The sequence below is a fragment of the Cyprinodon tularosa genome, unplaced genomic scaffold (genome assembly GCF_016077235.1).
Source record: "Cyprinodon tularosa strain WSP-4 unplaced genomic scaffold, ASM1607723v1 ctg304, whole genome shotgun sequence".
NCBI lineage: Eukaryota > Metazoa > Chordata > Actinopteri > Cyprinodontiformes > Cyprinodontidae > Cyprinodon > Cyprinodon tularosa.
This window is the reverse complement of record NW_024039013.1, coordinates 585,366-609,028: the sequence shown is the minus strand read 5'-3', so window position 1 is coordinate 609,028 and position 23,663 is coordinate 585,366. Positions and strand designations below refer to the sequence as shown.

Genomic DNA, 23,663 nt, shown 5'->3' with positions numbered 1-23,663 from the left:
TATTGTCAAGACTATGATGTATTTATGACAATACATTATAAAAAAATAAAATAAAGGTAAATTGATTAATAATAATGCCCAATAATAACTACTCTCTTTTGTAAATCAATATCTCTGATATCATCTAAACAACTAAAAATGTGTGTTATAACCTCCTACTGGAGTTATAACACATGTTATAATATAACACACATTATAACAGGAGATCTTCCATTTTCTACCTCCTTGTTATGGTTGTTGTATTTTCTTTATAAACAGACTTTTAACTTTCATTGTCTTCACCTGCTGAGGTTCTAATACCCATTTTCTGTTGATGCTTTATTCACAATTCACACTGGGAACGACAGGTAGAATGTAATTACTGATATACATCATGGCACTTTATTATTATTTATTGTAATTTATGAGATCAGATGGTAACTCCCCACAAGAGATAACCAAAATCCATGAAATACAACTTAAAAAAGACTTTTATGTTTGCGGGATCTTTAAATCTAGGAAGAAAATCATTCGAAAAGGTTCATAACATTATAAATATGAACCACGTTGACAATGCCACAATTAATAACCCAAATACACATTCAGCTATTTTTCATTCATTTCTTTGCAGGAAAACATTGTGAAAAAGAAAAAAAGCCAAAAATGTTCTGTTGAAGTCCTTGGAACAAACATCCTGAAAGAGAAAACAGAGATTAATTTACTCTCTATGTTAGACAAGGCTGGGCTTAAATGAAGTTATTTTATAATTAACATTGTGGAGCTACATATAAGCAGGTGATTTCAATCTGACACTTTACCATTCAACATAAACTATAACATCAACGATGCAGCTCCTGGGAAAAAAAACGTTTTAAAAGATACAATTTTCATTTGGAGATTTGAGCATCCTCTTCAGAAGATTGTTAATCAACAGAGGCTATGTTCACACTGCAGGCTTTAATGCCCAATTCAGATTTTTTTTTTTTTTGTGAAATCTGATTTTTTATTTTATTTTTATTTTTTAAATATTAAATATTTTTTAAAAGATACAATTTTCTTTTTGAGAGGTGAGCATGCCATCCTCTTCAGTAGGTTGTTAAACAACAACAGAGGCTACGTTCACACTGCAGGCTTTAATCCTCAAATCCTCAATTTTTTGTGAAATCCAAATTTTTTTTTTGCGTTGTTCACATTTCCAAATATAGAGAATTTCCAAATGTAGAGGACGCAATGACATCATGGTAACGTTTTCTTTTACAGTACATCACTAACCATGTAATGACATGATAGTAACACACCAAGTCACACTACATTACTTGGTACAAAAAAATATTTGGTAATTACCCCAAAATGAAGGTATATAATTTCAAAGTAATTACCTGCATGTATTTATTACAATTGTATGTTACTATGTAACAATGGAGACATTTGGAGGGTAATTACTATTGGGTCACAACATAACAGTTTCTATTATTGGCCACCACCTACCAATGACTTACAAAGTAAATTGTAACTAAATTGTAACTAGAGCATTATAAAACTCAACTTAAGTTACATTTAAATACGAGTTTAGTATAAAAAAAGATTGGCTTAGAAAGCAGCTGGTCTATGTTTAAAATAAAACAAATCTCCATTATCTTATCTAACGGTCTCATCTTTAAAGCATAATTACTCATTCCTTTGGCAGATCATCTTATTTACCTGTTCAAATTCTTTAGCTGTGTGTGTATTCAGTATAGGAGCTTTAGAAGAGGTCAGGAACAGTTCAACATGGTTCCTTCCCCCTGTTTGGAACCCCTCATGCTCTACAGTCCTTCCTTTGCAAACAAAGCTGATGTAGCTCTATCTTTAAAGCCACTTTACTCCCAAGCACTTCATCACATCAAGACTTTGATTTTAATATTTAAAGAAAAGGAAATTGTAGGTCAGATGAAGGTCCCAAAAACTAGTGGTTCTAATGTGGATCCAAAAATTCCAACTGTTAAAATATATTATTTCATAACTGCGTTATTTTTATTGCAAACATAAAGATTTCTTGTAACATTTAAAAGCGTTGTTAAGGAACAATTTACCAGGCCCACTGATTAAAAATATTGAAATACATTTTTTAGCTTTTCTTCTTCATATTGGGTCCCACACTGGGGAAATTTTGTCCTCTGTATTTAGCCCATCTGTCTGGAAGCGGTGGGCTGCCACGCTGACTAACACGCTGAAGTTAGTGTTTTGTTCAGGGACTCAGAATGACAGTCTGAGGCTCTAATGAGAGATCTTTATAGCCTATTTAGAGCACAAACACCATGCACTCCAACCACTAGCCCCCACCACTCTTGCATTTAAGATTAATCGGCTCTATATCATTACCTCATGCAGCAGGTTGCACTGTGTTCTAATCATTTAGAAGAATGGGCCTCCAAACAAAGGCGACATGGATCCTTGTAGCCATCCGCGATGGAGCCCCTGCAGAGAATAGATAGAAGAGGGTTCAAAGATTTGAGCTGTCAGTTTTTTGCAAACAGGTTTTTTATTTTATTTTCATCTGTCAGATCACCTCGAAACTCAATCCGACCAGCAAATAGGAAAGGATTCCATTGGATGACAACATTGATTCTGAAATAGAGGGCTGAACAGAAACAAAATTGAAAACCATGTTAAAGATTAATATAATTACATTTTATTCTACATTTAGGCACAGTTTAACTTTCAATAGTTTACGCAAATATTAAAGTAAGAGAACCAACAATTTAGACAAGAATTCTGCATTTTCATAAAAGTCAGAATTTATTTATTAGTGAATGAGCTTCCATAAATTTCCCCAAACAACTGTTTGTCATTGTTCTGACTTCTACAGATGCTTTCTGTACAACGTAATTGTACATAGCTCAATAGTATTATAAGTTAACAAAAGCCCTTATTATTTCCCTTTGTGATGCACCTGAGACAACAGCAAGTGTTGGCTTGATATGTAAAACTCTTCATATACGTTTCTTCTATCTTGTTTCTATTGAATAAGAAACATTTATGTATAAAACATATTCCCAATGCACTATTACGATGCTAAGTGCTACAAGCTAACCACGAGGAGCGTCATGTGAAGGTCACATTGCCCGTCAACACAAGTCGAGAAAGACCGAGTGCAGAAACCATCATGGAAAGGTGTGCTAGAACCAAAACTTAACTTACCTTGATTAACAAAATTAATCTGAAAGTCCATACTGGCTTTAACACAGCAATCGGCACAAATTTTTTAACGTTTATAGTAGGGCACTTATTACACGTATAACGTGTTGCACCCACTACGGATGTACTGCGCACATGCGCGCCAGTGTTACACCTTCTACGCATATGCGCAATACATGCGTATAATGTTCTTGCTCTTTCAGCTTTTACGAAGTGGGGTAAAAAAAAGATTGGTCATGTCTATCAAATAAAGTCAATAGTTTTAAATTATATTTAGAAAAAGTTAAACAAAAAAAAGTGGGAATCCATAAGTTTAATAGGAATTTGGAAGAGTGTTTGTGTTAAGGACTGAACGAAAGCAAAAGGGATATAAGTTTGACTTCCTCCCTTTCTGAGGCATAACCCAGTATCGGGGTATTGCAGGCTAACAAGAAACTCCAAACAATTTCCCATTCCTAAAGGGCAGACCCGTTCTTCTAGTTAAATTTGCATGTTTTCTAAATAAAAACAAGTTTTTGGGCCACTGCATAAAGCTTCTAACTCAACGCTAATTCTGACATTTTTAATTGAGAAAGCTTTCTGGATGGGAAGCAAAACGTCTTCAAACTTAAAAAACCAAGTCCAGTGGATTGTTTTCTTTTATTTTTTGGAATGGCTCACCAAAATCGTTTATCACAAAACCCCAAAACAGTCTTTAATTTGAATGCCTTCCAGGCAGGTTCTCCACTATGACCTGGATGACTGAGAATCTTCACCAAAATTTTCTTCATTACCTATTGTGGACATAAATACTAAATTATACATATAACATACTGAAATACATATATCAATGATTACGCATTATGTTTGTATGCATTAAATTTATGATTTTACTGGATTGTCTGAAATAAAGTCATTAATTCATATAAAGCTCTAATTATAAAAATGGAAGTAAAAATGAGGTATCACTGAAAAAATATTAAGACGGAACCATAAAATCATCTATTTTAGAATAAAAAGGAAAAATTATAGAGACGATCTTTTAAACATTTTTAAGACCAAGCGCTACAGTCAATAATTTACTGAAACAACAAAAAAGTTATCTTACCTGTCTAAGGGAGAATGGTAGAACTAAGGTCTAACTTTCAATCCTCCTAGTGAATGTATGGAAGCAGAAGTTTCCAGTTAAACGGGAAGGAAAACTTAAAAATTGCCCACAAAATTTGATCATGTGTTGCCAGGCAAAATGCAAATAATCTCTCAAAATGCAAAGTGCAAGTAATCTCGCATCAACTATTCATTTGTTGTTGTATCCTTTCTGCTGTTCTCACACGCAGACCTGGTCAAGTTTTAATGACAATAATGATATTTCTAACAGGTTTAATGACACAATTGCTAAAATAATTAAAGGACAATCCTGCATGGTAGAGAATTTACTGCAGCTGAAATTATGATCATGTGCTTGTTGATCACAGCTAAACCCACCTTTTTTGGCTCTGTAAAAATGGCTGCTTTTTCTGCTTCCATTGGGCTTGTCAAATATTTTTCTTGCTTTAGTTATTTCTTGTTAACCACAATGTTTTAAAAATTATAAGCTGTAATACTAATATTAAAAGCATGTGCCTCTTTTTTTTATTTATGTTTATTTTACAAAGATGCCCTTTTTTTGGTTTGCTGCCCAATTTTCTTTTTCAAGTTTTCTTTTCCAATTATCCTGTTATTCATGAAAAAAAAACTTGCTTTGCTTAAAAAAACAAAACAACAACTATAAAATATCAAAGAAACTTTTGGGATCAATAAGTTCCATCTTCTTTTGTATCCTCAGGTACACCCTTCAATAATATACTGTAGTGCTCTTCAAATCAAGCATGCATAAGTAGGCCACTTACTTAGTTTCCCCAGGTCACAGTTCTTGTTATCTGTGTCAAAGCATAAACATTCCCTCAGATTTAAAACTCATCCCTGGTCCCATAACCTGTTGCTACTGCAATCTTATAAGGTCTGGATAACAGAGGAAATGCACCATCTCGACCAGCCTGTGGCCTTCTACTCTCATGACTATCACAGGATATATACTCAATATATGAGTCACTCCACACCACAAGATGTCAGTAAGGACATTTACAATACCTTTCAACAAGTCTTCGTTTGGACAGCTGAATACATATAGACATAACAGGAAGACTTATTGGTATTTTTTATCTTTCACCTGTCTGTAAAAAGTGAATAAATATTTTTAGAACCTCAACCTGATAAGGAACAAACTGCATTTAAGTTTATAAAACAACAAAATATATTTTTTCCTGCTTTGTTTGCTCATATCACAAGTAGTGGTGGCTGCTGCTAAGCCACATAAAGTACCATACCAAACCATGCAGGGGGTAGGGCGAGTGGATCGTTCAGCCCTTAAATAGTGAGTCTGCACTTATGTAGACTCGCTAGAATTTGGCAGCAGGTGTAACAGCGGCCTGGTGGCAGAGGAAACAAGTTCAGCCAAATGTAATTTTCTGCTGTCAGCATCTTCATCATGCTGACAGAAAATCACAAGTTAGTCTATGAAAAAATGTAATTTATTCAAAAAAGGAAGTTCCTCTTACCGTATACAATTGTTTTAAGAAAGGGGCAAATGTTTAATGTAATGTTAACCTGCACCACAGAGCTACAGGCACAAATGGGGCGTCACTGTGTTGCCATAGCAACAACTGTGTTCTTTTTCCATTGGAGGGAAGAAGCCGTCCCATTCTCATTTATACTGTACCTCTCCACCTTCAATCAAGGCGCCTTCCACAGCTGCGAGTCAGACTTAATTGGTAGTGACACTTGATAGTTAAGGGTTAGTGCTTAGGGGGCAGTTTGGGATTCAGCTTCTAAGAGGCTTAGCTTTACTGGAAGTGACATATTTTGGTGTGTTAACCAATCAGGGCTCTACTGTCCTGCTGCTTACCTCAATAGAAGGAGGCTCAAACCTCAACAGGGATTTCTCATAGAGACTGACATGCAGCGTGTTGCTGCTCCAGAGAGAAAGGGAGATTGAATAAGAAAATGGAATAAACAGCAGATTAATGCGCAACTTGCTTATGAAAACAGGCACATTTTAGCGCAAAATGAATGAGGTCAATGACAACATGTATGCATATTTCACCAATAATTTAACTAAATTTACAGGGGAGGTTTAGCCTTCCTAGTATTCCACAAATTGGGCTTGAATTGCAAGGCTAGCTGACTTCCAATTTAAGCCAGTTTGTGGCTGCCATGACCCACATGACTGAAAATCTACCCAGGCATCTCCCTGGTACTCAATAAGAAATCCCCACTGGTTACAAGACAGCATTGAAAGGAGCAGAAAAAGAGATTGTCTGAGCAGGAGTTTTATGGTTAGATGAGATAATGGCATGAAGTCTCTGACAGTAAAAAGTGGAATTACAGTAAAAACCCATAATGAGAGAGTGACACAAACTATCCTAGTTAATTTGGCAATTTTTTGTCGAAATTTGTATTACTTTAATTATCAGTGGCTCACCATTGTAATGTTTATCTGTGTTACAGAGCAGCTTCAATAATTTTTAAGTCTTGTACATTTTATAAAACTGATGTTTCTGATTTAATATTCAGTAAAAGAACCTTAAACAATGTCAGTAATGCTTCTGACCACTCTGTTGTCTTTATGTTGATTTAAGCAGACTACCCAACTGATTATCTAAAAATAATATAATAATTTTGTGTCCACTTCAGCGAACCACTTGGCATGTATCTGTCCAAAAAACACACTCAATTTGTTTTATTTATGACAACAGATTTTTGATGCTAAATATTCACAATGCTTGGCTGTTAGAGATCAGAAGAGCTGCAAAGGGGGAGCCTAGATGAATAAAACCTTAAAAGGGTTAAATTGGAATAAAACTGAGTGTCCATTGTCTATCTAGTGACTAGATAGACCTTCTAGTCTAACAGACCAATTCCACACAGATCTTAAGTGACATAACCTGAAAAAAACCCCAAAAAGGTGAATTTAATATATGACAACACAGTGAAACCGCACGTCACACGTGACAGCTCTGCGGCACAGGTTAAAAATATTTCAAAGAGGACGGTACATTTAGGGATTAGTGAAGTATTTTTTTTCTTTTTCCTAAATTGTGATTTTCATTCGGAGTGATGAAAATGCAGCAAATCAGCGGAACTTACATTTGATTGCAAATGTTTCCTACGTCAAATCCCAGCCAGCCTGCACTGATGAAGGCCTAAGGGCTGAACTGTCCACTCGCCCCACCCACTACATGGTGATGTGGCGGACCCTCCGCGGGGACGCGTAAAAACAGAGGGTTAGTGATAAGGGTTAGCATGTAGGGGCCGGTCTTGTGCGAAATTCTGTTTCCCTGTGTAAATCTATTCCCCCTTTGACACGGGTATGAATGTGAAGGGGATGGCCTCCACCGGAAACACGAGACCAGTCGTTTCTATGCCACACAGTGACGCTCCCTGTGCATGGCTGCAGATCTGTGATGCAGGTTGACAATTTCTGCAAATGTGACAAAGATGCCCCCAAATCTGCCATTAGTTCAGCCTTACACCCGCTCCCAAATACCAGTACTAGTATGCACAGATGCAGATTGATCACTCAAGGCCTAATCAGTCCATTCGCCCCACCCTACATGGTTTAGAACAGCTCCTTATGGCAGCTTAGAGAAGTGTTTAAATTAAGTTCCTGAATCAACTAATCATTGAATCTGTATCCCAGAGGCAAAGGTGTTCATGATCAAGCAGCTGTCAATATAGAGCAACACAGTGGCATTGCCAATTTGATAATACAGTTTGGAATGTGGTAGATAAGTTTTAGCTTAAATTAACTGGAATAGGTAGATAAACATTTTTTTCTACAATACATTAGCAGAAACAACAAAGAAGACATTGATCCTCTGAGCAGATGTGTAATAATTTAATGAATTGATGGCTTAAAGGCTCTAAAAAAAAATCCACCCCAAATTACAGCATTACATTCAACATTACTGAAGTCTGAAGATGGTTCACTTTCGAACTGATTTAATCCCATTTTAAAAATGTAAAACAAACAAAACATTGACTATATGAGAATATCATTTTCAGACATGCACTTCTGAACATTGTTCAAATTTAATGTTTTACAAATTTGATCTTTCAGACAGGTCAACAAAGTCAGACACAGTAAAGGAAAATAAGGCAAAATGATGAGTTATTTAAAATCTCAAGAAGTGTGCAGAACATTAACTGCTTACAGAAACCTGATACAGTTGATCATTTAGAAGATTATATGAAAAGCAACTTTGATTTAGGAATGCACCGATATTAAAATCTGAGCCAATATTAATATAGCCTTTATGGCCAATATTCAACAACATTTAACTGAAAAAAACAAACATTCAAATTGCTTCTTTGCTTCAGTTAAACAAAAACCTGGCCCTGCATCACAATCACCGTCACATTACCAAATAAAACCCGATGAGCGGTCCTCTCCCCTCCCCCTCCAGAAACAGTAACTACATTTCTTGTTAATATTAGCCCAGCTTTACCTATTAGACTGATCCAAAAAAAAATTTAAATGCCCATTGATGTAAATAATATATTGTGCAAACCTAAAAAAAAATAAGTCAATAACTGAATTTTGTTTTAAAATGTATTTCTGATACTTTAAAAAAGGCAATAAACAGATTGTGTTTATGAGAGGATTACAGCATATTGTGTTCATTTGGACGTCCTGTTGACATGAGAAGTTTTATTAATGTATTCAGTGGTCTTCCTTTTTCGCGATCTGCAGACCATTGAAGACCATCAGACTGCTGATCTGAATCATATGTTAAAGGGATAGTTCGGTATTTTTGACATGAATCTGTATGGCATCCCCATCACCAGTGGCATGCAATCACACTTACTTACCCCTGGCAGCGTCCTGTGAGCAGAGTTATCGTCCAGTTTTGGTCAAGCCGAAAGTAGTCCGGCAGGTTTTTAGGAACAGCGAAATGCATGTCTCCCTCCGCCCAGCTAGGAGCTAGGCGTTGTTGAGCTCGCTGTCTGAATGACGGCGCGCACTGATACGAACAGAGAGAAAATAGGACCAATTGATAACGACGTGTGACTTTTTCCACTACAATGTTTTTGAGATGCAAAAATATCGCTCTTTTGAACACATAATGTTTTGGGAAGAGAAAAGTTTTATTTCGCTGTTCCTAAAAACCTGCAGGACTACTTTCGGCTTGACCAAAACTGGACGATAACTCTGCTCACAGGACGCTGCCAGGGGTAAGTCAGTGTGATTGCATGCCACTGGTGATGGGGATGCCATACAGATTCATGTCAAAAATACCGAACTATCCCTTTAAGGCAGAAAACACTCAACTAAGTGGCCGGATTAACTTTACTGAAGCACGTTTGTATGTACAGGGCTACAGAAGTTAACTTTAATTAAACAAGGACAGATCAGGAAACTGTTCACTTCTTGAATTTTCCCAGGTGTTCTCTGGCGATAATGAGCCTTTGGATTTGAGCTGTTCCTTCATAGATCTACAATAAAAGAAAGGATATTTAGAAACTCTGTATGTTTGTATGTTGACTAAATAAAATCTAGTTCCTTACCTGGTAGATCTTGGCGTCTCTCATCAGCTTCTCTACAGGGTAGTCGCTGTTGAAACCATTGCCTCCGAAGACCTGAACGGCGTCAGTGGCCACCTGATTGGCGATGTCTCCGGCGAAGGCCTTGGCAATGGAGGCGTAATAGGTGTTCCTGCGACCTTGATCGACTTCCCAAGCAGATCTCTGGTACGCCATCCTGGCCAGCTCAACCTTCATCGCCATCTCAGCCAGGAGGAAGGACACAGCCTGATGCTGTCAAACAACAAACAGAGATATAATAATCTTCTCATTCTACCATCATTATTTTCAATCTCAAACTGACAACAGTGAAGATAAAGTTATGAAATAAAAATGCTTTTGTCATAGACGTTAAAACAAACCTCAGCGATCACTTTTCCAAAGGTCTTCCTCTCCATGGCGTAGTTTGTGGCTTCATCCAGAGCCCGCTGGGCCAGCCCTGTTGCTCCTGCTGCCACCTGTAATAAAGTCATTGGCTTAGTTACTGCAAAACCTTTTAGAAAGTAGAGTCTGTGAACCATAAAGCAGGATAGTGTTGGAAACAACAGGGTGGTGAGATACTTTCCTATGACTTTATTCTGCCAAAACAGTTAATAAGAGCTGGCCGTTTGTTTTTTTATTAATAGTTGTGATCTGAGATTAACCTGTTTTTCTGTTTGAAAAATCTTCCCTTTCAGCTCAACAGTGAACTTTTTTAGCCACCAAAAATAATCAGCAAAAGTAAAGAACCATTCTTTACCAATATATTAGCAGTTATTACTTCTGAACCTCAATGTTTACAACAAAACTGCATTGCAAATGTAATCCCACACCTTTAACATTATTATGCGTTACATGGTGCATCCCCAGTGGCAGATTCAGGATTTTGAGAAACTTCGAGAACTAATTTGCTTCCATCTGGTTTATCGAGGTCTGAGCTTCAGCACTTACTGGTGGCCTGGTGTTGTCAAAGGCACCCATAGCAATTTTGAATCCTGCTCCCTCTGCGATCAAGACGTTCTCTTTGGGTATCCTGACATCTTCAAACGTAATGCCTCTGGTGTCAGAGCACCTCTGTCCCATATTCATCTCCTATAAGGACACAAGAGACCAGGAAACGTCACACACTAAAATCTGCCATCCTTGATAGATGGAACATACTAATATGAAAACTACCTAGCAGGTTTCTGTTTGGTACACATGGGCACTACAAAATGTAGTCCAATTTAAAGAAATGCTCATATCTTTAACGGGAACCAGTAGCTGATGTGTGTTATTATGTTCAGTTTACCTTCCTCCCGATCTGGATCCCTGGAGTATCTGCATCCACAATGAAACCAGTGAAAGCTTTGCTAGTAGGACATTTGGGATCAGTATTGGTGCGAGCAAGGAGGAAGTACCTGAAAAAACAAATAATTCAGACTGTAACTAATGACTATTTACAATGAATAATCCAGGCAAAAGCAATCAACTGGACTTTGTTTCCAACTTTGAAGACGTTTCAATTCAATTCAATTCATCTTTATTGTCATTGTCACAAGAACAACGAAATGTCCCACCCAGGAAGCTTTTTCAATTAAAAATGTCAGAAATAGCGTTGAGATCGAGGTTTATCCAATAGCAAGAGATGCTCAACAGGAGATTTTTTTTTTTTTTTACCGAATTTAACCCAAGGTAAAACTTTACCAACTTAGTAGTTCTGGTTAGAAAATATTTACAGACAAAGAAGGGTTTTATCCCAAATACTAAATCAATATTCTTGGTACAGTTTTTAGTTCTGGGCTAAGTTGGTTGTTCTTTCAACAGACTGCTTGTTTTAGAGACAATAAACTCAACTAAAGGGTTACCAAATTAGCTGACAATTTAAATGAGCAATTAATTGTGATTTATCAAATATATTGTTTCAGCCTAACAAATAATAATACACATTTTACAACTATTGCAGCCTCCTAACCCCCATGACTCTGATGACAACACACAGGCTTTAATACACACCAGTTAGCTTTCCCTCCATTGGTAATCCACATCTTCTGCCCATTAACGACATACTCATCTCCCATCTTCACTGCACGGGTTTTTAATCCAGCCACGTCAGAACCCGCTCCTGGTTCAGTCACACAGTACGCCTTTGAAGAACAAAGAAAACATATTGCATAGGTTCAAAGGTTTGAACTGCAGAAATTATTTAGAAACTGCAGAGGTAGGAGGAGGCCTAATAACTGTCTGCATAGTTTCACAAAACAATAAAAATTGCTGGTGCCTGAAAAGAATCTTTAGCAAAGTAGCAGTTTTTTCCGACACAAAACTTACACACATCAGCGGCTCCTCCGTCATTCTTCCCAGGTATTTCTTCTTCTGTGCTTCATTTCCAGCAATGATAACAGGCATTTGCTGCAGGGTGGAAAATAGAGAGTTCATTTATACTGAGCTACAAAATTAATGTATGTTATTGTTAAGGTGTTAGAAACAAAGTGTTATAAAACTTGTTCAATAATGGTAAGGGAATGTGTCTGATTATATATATTATATTGTAAATATGTCTAAATGTTATTTATCTTTTTACCTCATTGTGTAGTGACTGTCACTATGTGCAAAGCTGCTGCTGCTACGCAGACATTTCTCAGTTTGGGATAAATAAAGTCCGTCCGAACATATTCAATTATTAACATTGCTGTAGAGTATTGGTCTAGATTCCCATTGTCCTGAAACATTTAGATATGTCTCTGTAGAGCTTGACTGTATGTTATTGAGGCAGGGTACGAAAGACAAGTTGCAGGAAACTGGACCTTAGAGATCTGAGTTTGAGATCATTGCTGTAGAAGATAAAATCATTCTCTGGCCAATGAGAAAAGCTTACATTTTAAGTTTCAGCCATGGACAAACATGGACATTTCATTTCAACTAAAGAAATAAAGTATTTATATGTGCCCCTTAGTAACAAACCCCAACATTTGTTTGATTTAAAAAGAATTAAAGCCTTCGATAAAACAGATCATCAAGAATTTCAACAGGACCCTTTACTAAAATCAAAAAAGAAACTTTCTGTTGCACTACTATGGTGTCGTTATACACACGTTAAAACCATTTATAGATTTGTTATCATTATTGAGTTTTACTTACTCCCAGCGAGTTTGCCTCCATGGCCGTCTGCATTCCTGTGCAGGCATAAGCCAGCTCCTCTGTGATGAGGCAGGCATCAAAGATAGACAAACCCATCCCACCTAAAAGGAAAACCACCACATAAGGGGGTCAGCTAAACAAAACAGCTCAAATAAAGTCATGTTTAGATGATTACTGTGTGGCAAATGTAGACAGTTTTTTTGTGCATCTAGTAAATTACTTGATATGGAGTTTATAACTCTGTTTACCATGCTTCATTAAGGTTCATCACAAACACTAGATCCATGACATCACTCTGACCTGTACTCTCAGGTGGGATGGCCTTCCCTCTCTAAGAGAAGGCAGTATCATTGGTAGACTTTTATTTACAAGGCCCTTCTTGGATTACTGCCGTCTTACATTTGTACCTTACTTACACAGAGAAGCATGGCTGCTTATGCCCTGAGATCCAACAATCAGCTGTTGCTCACTGTTCCTTTTGCCAGAACTAGGAAAGCCTTTAGCTATGCAGCTCATTGTGCATGGATTTTTTTTTTCTTTATTTTTTTTTTACAAAGAAACTAGAAGTTGACTGAGTTTTTATCTTTAAATGCTTTTAAGTTGAAAGTGAAAGAATTTGAAGCAGCCTCAACCATCTGCAATTGTTTTACTTGATATGATTTTTATGTACCTGTCATTTAATTTAATGTATCTGTTTTTATATAACTTTGCTGCCTCTTGGCCAGGATTCCCTTGAAAGGTTTTTAATCTCAATGGGAATTTTTTTTTCCTGGTAAAATAAAGGTTTAAAAAAAACTATAATAATAAATGAAGGTGTATTTGATACGATAACTTCAGAAAAAACAACATTTTTTAGTAGGATTCTCTGAGTGTAAAATATGACAAGTTTAGATGTTTTAAAATTAGATAACATTTATCTCAAAGTGGAGAATCATTTCTTTATTTTATAAAAAAGGCCTTTTCAATAAGGAGAATGGAGACACCATGTGGTGTAAACCAGAAGTTGTTCTAAAGCCCTATAGCAGCCTGTTAACCTTAATCAGGTCTTGCATTCATTACATTTGCTTATTTTTCATCTCTTATTTTATAATCTTTTCTAGACACAAATGCATTTATGTTTTATTAGTGACTTGAAAAACAATAATCTGCAGAAAATTTGACCTAGTTTTTTTTATAGTTCACTTGTCAACTAATCATTAAACAAAAATAAACCTGCTTTTATTTATTTATTTTTTTGTATCAGATCATCTTTGTTCGAACATTTACAAAGCTAGATTTGCTTGTTCTTGACTGAAAAAAATCCAACTCTAAAGTACAAAAGCTTTCCGTAAAAAAAAAAAAAAAAAGTGATTTTTTTTTTTTCCCCCAGGCATTTACACTAAAATTTTGGAACATGAGTACAGTTTAAAAGGATGTGGAGCGCATGAAGGGCATTGAGTCAGTTATTTCTTTTAATAAGGTGTATTAACCGGCTGAATTTCCACTATTAATTCAAAACTTGAACAAAGGAGTTGGACAAAAATCCAATTTAAACACAAAAATGGTCGTCATGTACATCAGACAGCCTACTTTTCACAACTTTAAATGACTCTAATGGGGTTGTGCTTAACATCTAGTTATAGTTTGCTTTGTCATAGAGCAGCGTACCATATTCCTGAGGAATGTGTCCATTCACCAGACCGAGCTCCCATGCTTTCTTGATGATGGGGAACGGATACTAGGAGACATATTTAAGGGGAGTTACATTAACAGCTCCATTAACGCAGCAACATGATTATAAACACGATAAATATATACATTAAGATAAAACACCAGCTGAAGGACTGAATCCTTGATATTTAAAAAAAGTTTTGAAAAGCAATTTAACAATATCATTTCATTTTTTACTGTATTGGTTTCTAATCTAGTTACAAAGAGCAGAACAACCTTTAGTAAAAACTAGGGCTGTCAAAATTAACGCGTTAACGCGAGATGATTAATTTCTGGAATTAACGCGATATTTTTTTTAACGCATTAACGCAGTCCCGCCCTGTTTTACCCACAATTCAATTGTAAGACATGAGCGAGATGGAGGAATCAGAAGAACCCGTTGGCCCGTTGGATGGACAGTTCAAGTATAAAAAAAACAAAGACGGGACCATAAATAAACATGTTGTGGTTTGCTCACATTGCAAGAAAGACTTTTCGTTTCACCGAAGCACCTCGAGCCTTAAATATCATCTTAATGCCAAGCATTCCTTTGTTGGGGCTTCAACTTCAGGTGTTCCGACTGGCACGCGTCAGACCACCCTCACCGAACGCAGGGCATTAAGTAAGTCTACGTCTGAGAAGCTGACAGACAAAATTGCCAGATGGATAGCCAAGGACTGTAGACCAATTAATATTGTCGAGGACACGGGCCTCGCAGAAGTTTTGAGAGTCGCAACTTTAGATGCTTTCTACAAGCCACCATCGAGAGGCACAGTGATGACTAAAATCAACCAACTTTATGAGACTAAAAAGAAAACGAAGGAGGACGATTTGGCTTCAGCGGAACATGTTGCTTTGACAGGAGACCACTGGACCTCCGTGAGTAACAATAATTATCTGGGTGTGACGGCGCATCACATCACTAAAACCTGGGAACTGAAGTCGTTCGCTTTAACTGTTATTAAATCAGAAGAGCGTCACTTCGCAGAGGCATGCGCTCAACAGTTTCAAACCGTGGCACACAAGTGGAAAATTGAAGAAAAAATCACAACTATAGGGACGGACAGTGCACGCAATATGACAGCTGCGGCTAAACTGCTGCCATATGAGCATATGCCCTGCATCGCTCACATGCTACAGAGAAGTATCACCGTGAGCCTCTCCGATAGTGGATTTACAAATGTACTGGCCAAGTGTCGCAAAATTGTGGGTCACTTTAGACACAGCGCAGCCGACAGCATGGAGCTTAAAGCACAGCAAGCAGCCCTGGGACAGCAGCAGGAGCCACTGATCCAAGACGTGCCAACGCGGTGGAATTCCACGCTGGAAATGATCAAGCGCCTGAACCGCAATCAAGCAGCAATTAAAGCAACCCTGGACCAACAACGCCACAAACTGGTTATGCTGACGCCACCAGAATGGGACAAACTGCAGAAACTGAGCAAGCTTCTAGAGCCCTGCAGGTAAGGAATTCACATATAATGTGCAAATTGAAAATTAAATTGAACTGATCAAACTGATCCTATTAAATGTTTAACTGATTTACCAGCATACCAACTGGTGTTCAAATATGTTATGAGTGTGTTTGTGTGTGTTATTTTACTGCAGGTATGTAACTGAGATTCTGGGTGGGGAGGCCTATATCTCCTGCTCAGTAGTACTGCCTGCTCTCCGCCACCTGCGTCAGGTGATGAAGGTCTCTGAAGAAGACCCTGCATATGTGGTGAGCTTTAAGACAATCTTCATGCAAGACCTTGCCTCCCGCCAAGAAAATACTAACAATGCATGGCTCAAGCTTGCAACGGCTCTGGATCCACGTTTTAAAGACTTGAAGAGTCTGCCTAAGTGTGAAAGGGAAGAGGTGTGGACCTCACTTGGAGGCATGCTTAATGAACATTCACCCAGAAGGTCTCTGCTGACTTCTCAAGATGGACCACCCACGAAGAAAATTCATCTTCTACAGATGGGCTCAGATTCAGAGTCAGATGAAGAGGTGCAACCTGACAAAGACATACACAGGTATAGGGCAGAGCCAAGCATAAGTATGGAGGACTGCCCTATGCAGTGGTGGGCTGCTCATTCAGGAGCACATGACAAGCTGGCACGGCTTGCCCGCAAATATCTAGCAACTCCTGCATCCACTGTTCCCTGCGAACGACTCTTTTCTGTCGCTGGTCATATTGTTCAGAAAAAACGGTCCGCTTTGCATTCAGAAAATGTTAACCAGTTAGTTTGCCTTAACAACTGGCTAAAAGATGAATAAATAATAGATAAATGACCTCATGTAATTGTTTAAAAGTCAAGTTGTTTGTTTTAAATGAAAAAAGTTCCATTCACCCATCCTGTATTTTCTAAAAAAAAAAAAAAGCAATGGCTAAGTTGCCAAAATTGTTGAGAATTAAATTCTTTGTTTGGATTTGTCATTAATAAATACTAAATGTAATACCCATCTTGTTTATCTTTCTGTTTTGAAAACAGCACACAGAAAATGTGTATTTTTCAATAATAATTAGGCTAGTGATTAATCGAAATTAATTCAGGAAACCTTGTGATTAATTAGATTAAAAATTTTAATCGCTTGACAGCCCTAGTAAAAACTAAACCAAAAGAAGCTGCTGTTGCATCATGAATATTGAAGCGTAGCTTTAGACCTTTTAAGAAAACACTACACAGATTAAATGAATAAATATTTAGAAAAAAAGTTTTCAAAAAGTTTTTAAGAATGTTCTCGATACATACTTCAGCACTCTTGTCATAAGCAGCTGCAACAGGCATCATCTCTTCACGAGCAAACCTCCTGGCAAGCTGCTGGAACTCCTTCTGCTGATCCGTCAGCTCTGGAGCACAATAAATAATAATAAAAGCAGACAAAAACAGTTAAACAATTAAAATTGGTTTCCAGAAATGTGTGTAGCTCCAACTCAAACAAACAACTCTTACAGAGTAGTTTCTTTAAAGGAATAGAGGACGTTCTATTATTTTCAGGTGGGTCATCTAAATAAGTGGCCCTCCTAATTGTTATTTAATTCTGGTGATATGTTTATGTAAGGCCGTGCTACGTGCTTGGTTTCAGTCATTGAAACTCACCTTTCTCACAGTGGTTCTTGAAAAATAGCTGAGGGTCATAAGAGAAACTGTGTCTACCAAGTGTATGAGAAGAAAAGAAAGGCCTCAGAAGAGGCATATATTTTTGCTTTTGCTGTCATAGTGGCGCAGTCGCTACCCGACAGCAGCGACTTATAACAAAGATGGCACAAGATCAGTGCAGTGGACCAACCGTGAGGTGGTTATCTGTCCAAGTGGTTGACTGAGTTCAATATAAGCTCCACTACATGGTCCCCGCTCTATATGGTGATTTAGGAGGAGATTGGGATCATGCATTTTTATTTTTTAAAGTGGACGGGGAGGGTCTTTTAAAAAAATGTACAAAGTCCTCCACAATACCTTTAAGAAGGGAAATAAAATTTGTATTGCATTCAATGAATATATCTTTCAGCACAGATTTTCAATACAGTTTGACAGAACTAAGACTGAAATCCAATGCTTTGATAAAAAAAAAGGGAACAGGTGGCCTTTTATTTCTGTGACATGTAAGAAATAATTAGTCTGGGAAGATTTCTTTTCAACATTTATGTGGATATTTGTGTGTGTGTAAAAGTGGATTAGAGTGGTGCCAAACGAGGTCAGAAACTGTTGCACTTTAAACATTTCTTACTGTTATGTTTTCCTCCGACTCACCAAAAGAGAAGCCAGAGGATCCAACATGACCGCTGGAAGCTGTTTTAGCTGCTGCAGCACTGGAGCTCTGCAGACGAATCCCAGACCGAAGGCTGGCTCTGAACACCTGCATGAACAGCACCATCACAATACAGTTGTACTATTTGTATTAATACTAGTTGTTCTTGACCTCAGTATGTTGTTGAATGGAGCAGTTTTTGTTTTGAGAAAATCTAGTTAGAACAAGACTTAGCAACAAAGACACCGAGAACAGATACATGGTCATCCTGGACCTCCACAGAGAACAAAATACATACCACTATGCCAGGTTGTGTTCATGCAGCCAATAAATAGAAGTTCTTTATTAAAGAACTTTTGAATCATCTTGATAACCATTAGTCACTTCCAGAATAGACACATCAAACTACAGAGTCCTAAAACTCCCTAAAATGTGACTCTGTTCAGTTTAGGATGTATAAGGGTAAAGTCTGTGTTGCTTACATCAACTTGAGTACCTTTGATAAAAATATGTAACTCTGTGAGTAGTTTCACTGCACCATACTTTTTCTTGAGTAAAATCTTTGATTCCTCTAACCAATGTGAGAAACTTCACTGAAAAGAGAACAAATCATTTTAACCTTTGTGCAATTCTACTTTTTTTCCAGTCTTAGTCTAACCAGTAAAAAGTCCCTCAATTATGTTTTCTAAACATTCCTGAGCATGATCTGAAAATATTTTGAGATGTATTTTTTTATACATAAGTTATATGAGAATATAATTCAATAAAACGCAGCTTTGTCTGTTTCATTTTTTTTCTGAGCTGCAGACACGAGATTATTTCCTTTTCAGTTACATAAAATGTTTTGAAAGAACATTTCCCGTCATATTTAATGGGTGTTTTTATTCATTGCATTACAATCTGTATCCAAACATTGTCAATTTTATAATAATCTGTCTCAATATTCTAAACACTTTGAACCCAGAGAAAACTTAACTGATTTCCTATAAATCAGCTCCAATCACAGCATAAACTCGTATAAATCTTCCTTGCACCTTGGAATGGACCCTGAGCCTGGAGATATTTACACAGAAAGCTACAGCTAATGCTAGAAGAATAGCCACCGATAAAGGAGGGTTACTGAGTTTAAAGAGATGACGAAAATATGAAAAATTATTGCCTTGGTAAGCAAAAAATAAATACTTCCTAATTAATTAATTGTAAAAACTGTTATTTCTCATGTTTCAGTCGTTAGAGCGATTCGCTAACAAACGTTAGCATGTGACGTAACAGTTACAGCTCGCCTTGGTTTACTTGACAAAATAAGTCTCTTAAAGCTTCTATATATAAATTAACCGACTACGTGTCGCTGTTTGTACAAGCAGTTATTTAAACTCGAGAAGACGCACCTTGTTAAGAAGCATGGTTGAAGGTTTTGCATAAACACGACCGACTTTGTCAGCTACCTCTGCTCCACTCTAACGTTAACGCCCTGACAGCCAATCAGAACAACGGATAGTGGTCACGTGCCTCAGCTCTGCTGTGACTTTTGCCCCAGTTCTTACATCTTATCTAATGAGGTTCACCTCTGCTGTTTATAGTAATGAAAAATCTAAAGGGTCTCACAACCATGGCCTCAAAATCAGATGATACTGCAGCTTTGAAGTGTTCAAATAACAGAGAATGAAAAGCAGCTCGCAGGATAGACGGATAAGGAGATGGGATTGTTTTCAGAATACAGGTCCTTCTCAAAATATTAGCATAGGGCTGTTGCACTGATTTTTGGGAATTACTTTTGTTCTGTTCCCCCATAAAAATATAAAAACAGTGCCCACCCTTATAGTGTTGATACGTCCTGCCCCCCTGTTATATTTGATCTAAAACTGTTGTTGGTTCTCTCCCTCAGTGTTAACATTGTTGTCTAGTTTCTCAGCAGTTTTTAAATCTTCGTTTGGGCACATGTCTCAGGTGTTACCAGGTTGATGGCTTTTTTAAAATTGTTTTTTAATTTTGTTAAACCAATTCTACAGGTCCTTCTCAATATATTAGCATATTGTGATAAAGTTCGTTATTTTCCATAATGTAATGATAAAACTTGAACATTCATATATTTTAGATTCATTGCACACTAAGTGAAATATTTCAGGTCTTTTATTCTCTTAATACGGATGATTTTGGCACAAAATTAGCATATCATAAAAAAGGCAAGGCAAATTTATTTGTATAGCACAATTCAGTACAAAGACACAATTCAGTACAAAGACAAAGTGCTTTACATGATTAAAATAAGAAAATAAAACACCAAGTAGAAGAAAAAATAAATAATAAATAAGATGCAGAAACAAGAAAAAACATTAAAAGCAGTTGGACTAAAGAAAAAAAAAGAACTAATGATGTTTCAGTTAAACTTTTTAACTAGAACAGTCGAAGGCAATCCTAAACAAATGTGTTTTTAGTCTTGATTTAAAGGAGCTCAGGCTTTCCGCACTTTTACAGTTTTCTGGAAGTTTGTTCCAGATAAGTGGAGCATAGGAACTAAATGCTGCTTCTCCATGTTTAGTTCTGGTTCTAGGTATGCAGAGCAGGCTGGAGCCAGAAGACCTGAGTGGTCTGGAGGGTTGATACACTGATAAAAAGGTCTCTAAACGAGCAATGCACCTCATCATCTGAATCAACAAATTAACTCTAAACACCTGCAAAAGATTCCTGAGGCCTTTAAAATCCCAGCCTGGTTCATCACTCAAACCCCAATCATGGGTAAGACTGCCGACCTGACTGCTGTCCTGAAGGCCATCATACTAGACACCCTCAAGCAAGAGGGTATGACACAAAGATATTTCTGAACGAATAGGCTGTTCCCAGAGTGCTGTATCAAGGCAGCTCAGTGGGAAGTCTGTGGGAAGGAAAAAGTGTGGTAGAAAACGCTGCACAACGAGAAGAGGTGACCGGACCCTGAGGAAGATTGTGGAGAAGAGCCGATTCCAGACCCTGGGAAACCTGCGGAAGCAGTGGACTGAGTCTGGAGTAGAAACATCCAGAGCCACCGTGCACAGGTGTGAGCAGGAAATGGGCTACAGGTGCTGTATTCCCAAGGCTTTTGAACCAGAAACAGCAGCAGAGGCGCCTGACCTGGGCTACAGAGAAGTAGCACTGGACTGTTGCTCAGTGTTGCATGTCATTAGGAAATCAAGGTGCCAGAGTCTGGAGGAAGACTGGGGAGAAGGAAATGCCAGAAGTCCAGTGTCAAGTACCCACAGTCAGTGATGGTCTGGGGTGCCATATCAGCTGCTGGTGTTGGTCCACTGTGTTTTATCAAGGGCAGGGTCGATGCAGCTACCTATCAGGAGATTTTGGAGCACTTCATCCTTCCATCTGCTGAAAAGCTTCATGGAGATGAAGATTTCATTTTTCAGTACGACCTGGCACCTGCTCACAGAGCCAAAACCACTGGTAAATGGTTTACTGACCATGCTATCACTGTGCTCAATTGGCCTGCCAACTCTCCTGACCTGAACCCCAAAGAGAATCTGTGGGATATTGTGAAGAGAAAGTTGAGAGAAGCAAGACCCAACACTGTGGATGAGCTAAAGGCCGCTATCGAAGCATCCTGGGCCTCCATAACACCTCAGCAGTGCCACAGACTGATTGCCTCCATGCCACGCCGCATTGAAGCAGTCATTTCTGCAAAAGGATTCCCGACCAAGTATTGAGTGCATAACTGTACATAATTATTTAAAGGTTAACCTTTTTTGTATTAAGAACACTTTTCTTTTATTGGTCGGATAGAATATGCTAATTTTGTGAGATAGGAATTTTGGGTTTTCATGAGCTGGATGCCAAAATCATCCGTATTAAGAAAATAAAAGACCTGAAATATTCCAGTTAGTGTGCAATGAATCCAAAATATATGAATGTTCAACTTTTATCATTACATTATGGAAAATAACTTTATCACAATCTAATATTTTTGAGAAGGATCTGTAGAATTGGTTTAACATTGTTTTTATATTTTTATGGGGGAACAGAACAAAAGTAATTCCCAAAAATCAGTGCAACAGCCCTTCATTTGATAAGACTCAGAATCAAACAGTCATCTGCAGCTCTTGACACCTCAGTTATAGAGGGGTAACAAACTGATGCTTATTTAAAGGTAAAAAAGATCAAAGAAACCAATGAGTTATGATTGTTGTGCCAGAGTGCATCATAAAATAGTACTACTTAGTGCTGTGTCTTCGGTATAGGGGTCAGGACCAGCTCCAAAGCAGCACTGGCCCCTTCCCTAACAGAATATAAATTTAGTCTTTATAACCACATATTCATAGAAAAGTTTATATTAACTTATCTCTTTAAACACTGCTAACACAGGGTTCACAAAACTGATCCCTCTTTCAAGCAGAAAAACATTCAGACCTCTAGCTGAAATGTACATGATGGAATCAGAGATGCTGCAAATTTTTCAGCCACACACCCAGAATGGAAAGAAGCATCATTGAAATTAAGAGCCCATTGAAATACAAAAACCTTAAGTGTACATGAGAGCAGCCTGATATCAGCTTGCAGGTAGCTGAGGGTCACAATGCACTGAGTCAAGGCAGGATGCATCCTCTTTAATGTCATATCTATACACACACACAAATAACCTAATTGGGGAAGATCACATCAATTCAAATCTCTTTCCAGCTTCTAAACTGTACGGCAGTATCTACTGCCAGTCCATTTGCAAAAAAAAAAAAATCCTTTTTTCTAGACACTTTTCCTCACAAAAACCAGTCAGTACAGTTGGTGACATTTACCATAATTTCCACAAAAATATATTTTTGGCCTCAAATCTAACCTGACAAAAAAACGCTTGGCTCTAAAACCAAGCCACTTGATCTAAACGAGTTTTCTAAATCGTTCTCAAAGATCAGCAAGCCAGCTTTACCTCAAATACCTAAAAACAGACACGCCAAGATCACTTCAAAACTTAACTTAAAAATGCAGTTTTTACTCGTGTCCTCAAAGATTTTGGTAACATTACAGCTCGAACCAGCTAGCTTTTAGTTAAGGAGTTTTATTTCAAGATTTTATTTGAAGGCAAGTTTTCCCACTGAATGCTCAACAGACTACTAAACAAGTCACTGGAGCCACAATGAGCCTGACCAGGTGAGAAACGCAAAACTAGCCAACGACCTAAGAATTCTAGCAACTATCAATAGTATCCTTTGTTCAAACTTCTTATTGCCAACATCAGTTGGACATCAGTAGTTTGATGTACTCAAACTACTAATGTACTCCTGCTTTAGCTGTAGAGGCTCAGCAGATATTGTGTCAACAGCAAAGGCGTTATGCAGTCAAAGTCAAGAAAAACTGACATTTCTCTAGAGGCAACAGCAGCTGGATGATCCATTTTTAGGAAGGTATG

At 37.6% G+C, this 23,663-nt stretch overlaps 1 protein-coding gene and 1 long non-coding RNA gene across 3 annotated transcripts; both read right to left on the bottom strand.

Moving 5' to 3' along the window:
• Positions 1–576: 576 nt before the first annotated feature.
• On the bottom strand, positions 577–5,035 carry LOC119787876. The gene is made up of 4 exons (XR_005281389.1): positions 5,025–5,035; positions 2,528–2,599; positions 2,341–2,436; positions 577–673 (listed from the first exon to the last, which is right to left on the bottom strand). It is a non-coding gene; the product is annotated as an uncharacterized LOC119787876 (long non-coding RNA).
• A 4,470-nt stretch (positions 5,036–9,505) lies between these two features.
• Positions 9,506–19,818, bottom strand: LOC119787873 (medium-chain specific acyl-CoA dehydrogenase, mitochondrial-like). 2 transcript variants are annotated; one of them, XM_038291922.1, is made up of 12 exons: positions 19,669–19,818; positions 18,283–18,388; positions 17,284–17,381; positions 14,503–14,572; positions 12,856–12,956; positions 12,046–12,126; positions 11,731–11,861; positions 11,027–11,135; positions 10,687–10,827; positions 10,119–10,214; positions 9,742–9,990; positions 9,506–9,669 (listed from the first exon to the last, which is right to left on the bottom strand). In XM_038291922.1, the coding sequence occupies exons 1-12, from the start codon at positions 19,681–19,683 to the stop codon at positions 9,598–9,600; spliced, it is 1,269 nt and encodes a 422-aa protein (XP_038147850.1). In that variant the 5' UTR covers positions 19,684–19,818; the 3' UTR covers positions 9,506–9,597. The 2 variants fall into 2 exon arrangements, with proteins under 2 accessions (XP_038147850.1, XP_038147849.1); XM_038291921.1 differs by lacking the exon at positions 19,669–19,818 and having other exon boundaries at positions 18,283–18,421.
• Positions 19,819–23,663: the final 3,845 nt, after the last annotated feature.

Coding starts and splice junctions, on each gene's coding strand:
- LOC119787873 (XM_038291921.1), bottom strand. CDS start 18,406: ATGGTGCTGTTCATGCAGGTGTTCAGAGCCAGCCTTCGGTCTGGGATT. Junction 11,136..11,730: donor AATGGAGGGAAAGCTAACTG/GTGTGTATTAAA, acceptor TTGTTTTTTCAG/GTACTTCCTCCTTGCTCGCA. Junction 10,828..11,026: donor GGATCCAGATCGGGAGGAAG/GTAAACTGAACA, acceptor GTGTCCTTATAG/GAGATGAATATGGGACAGAG.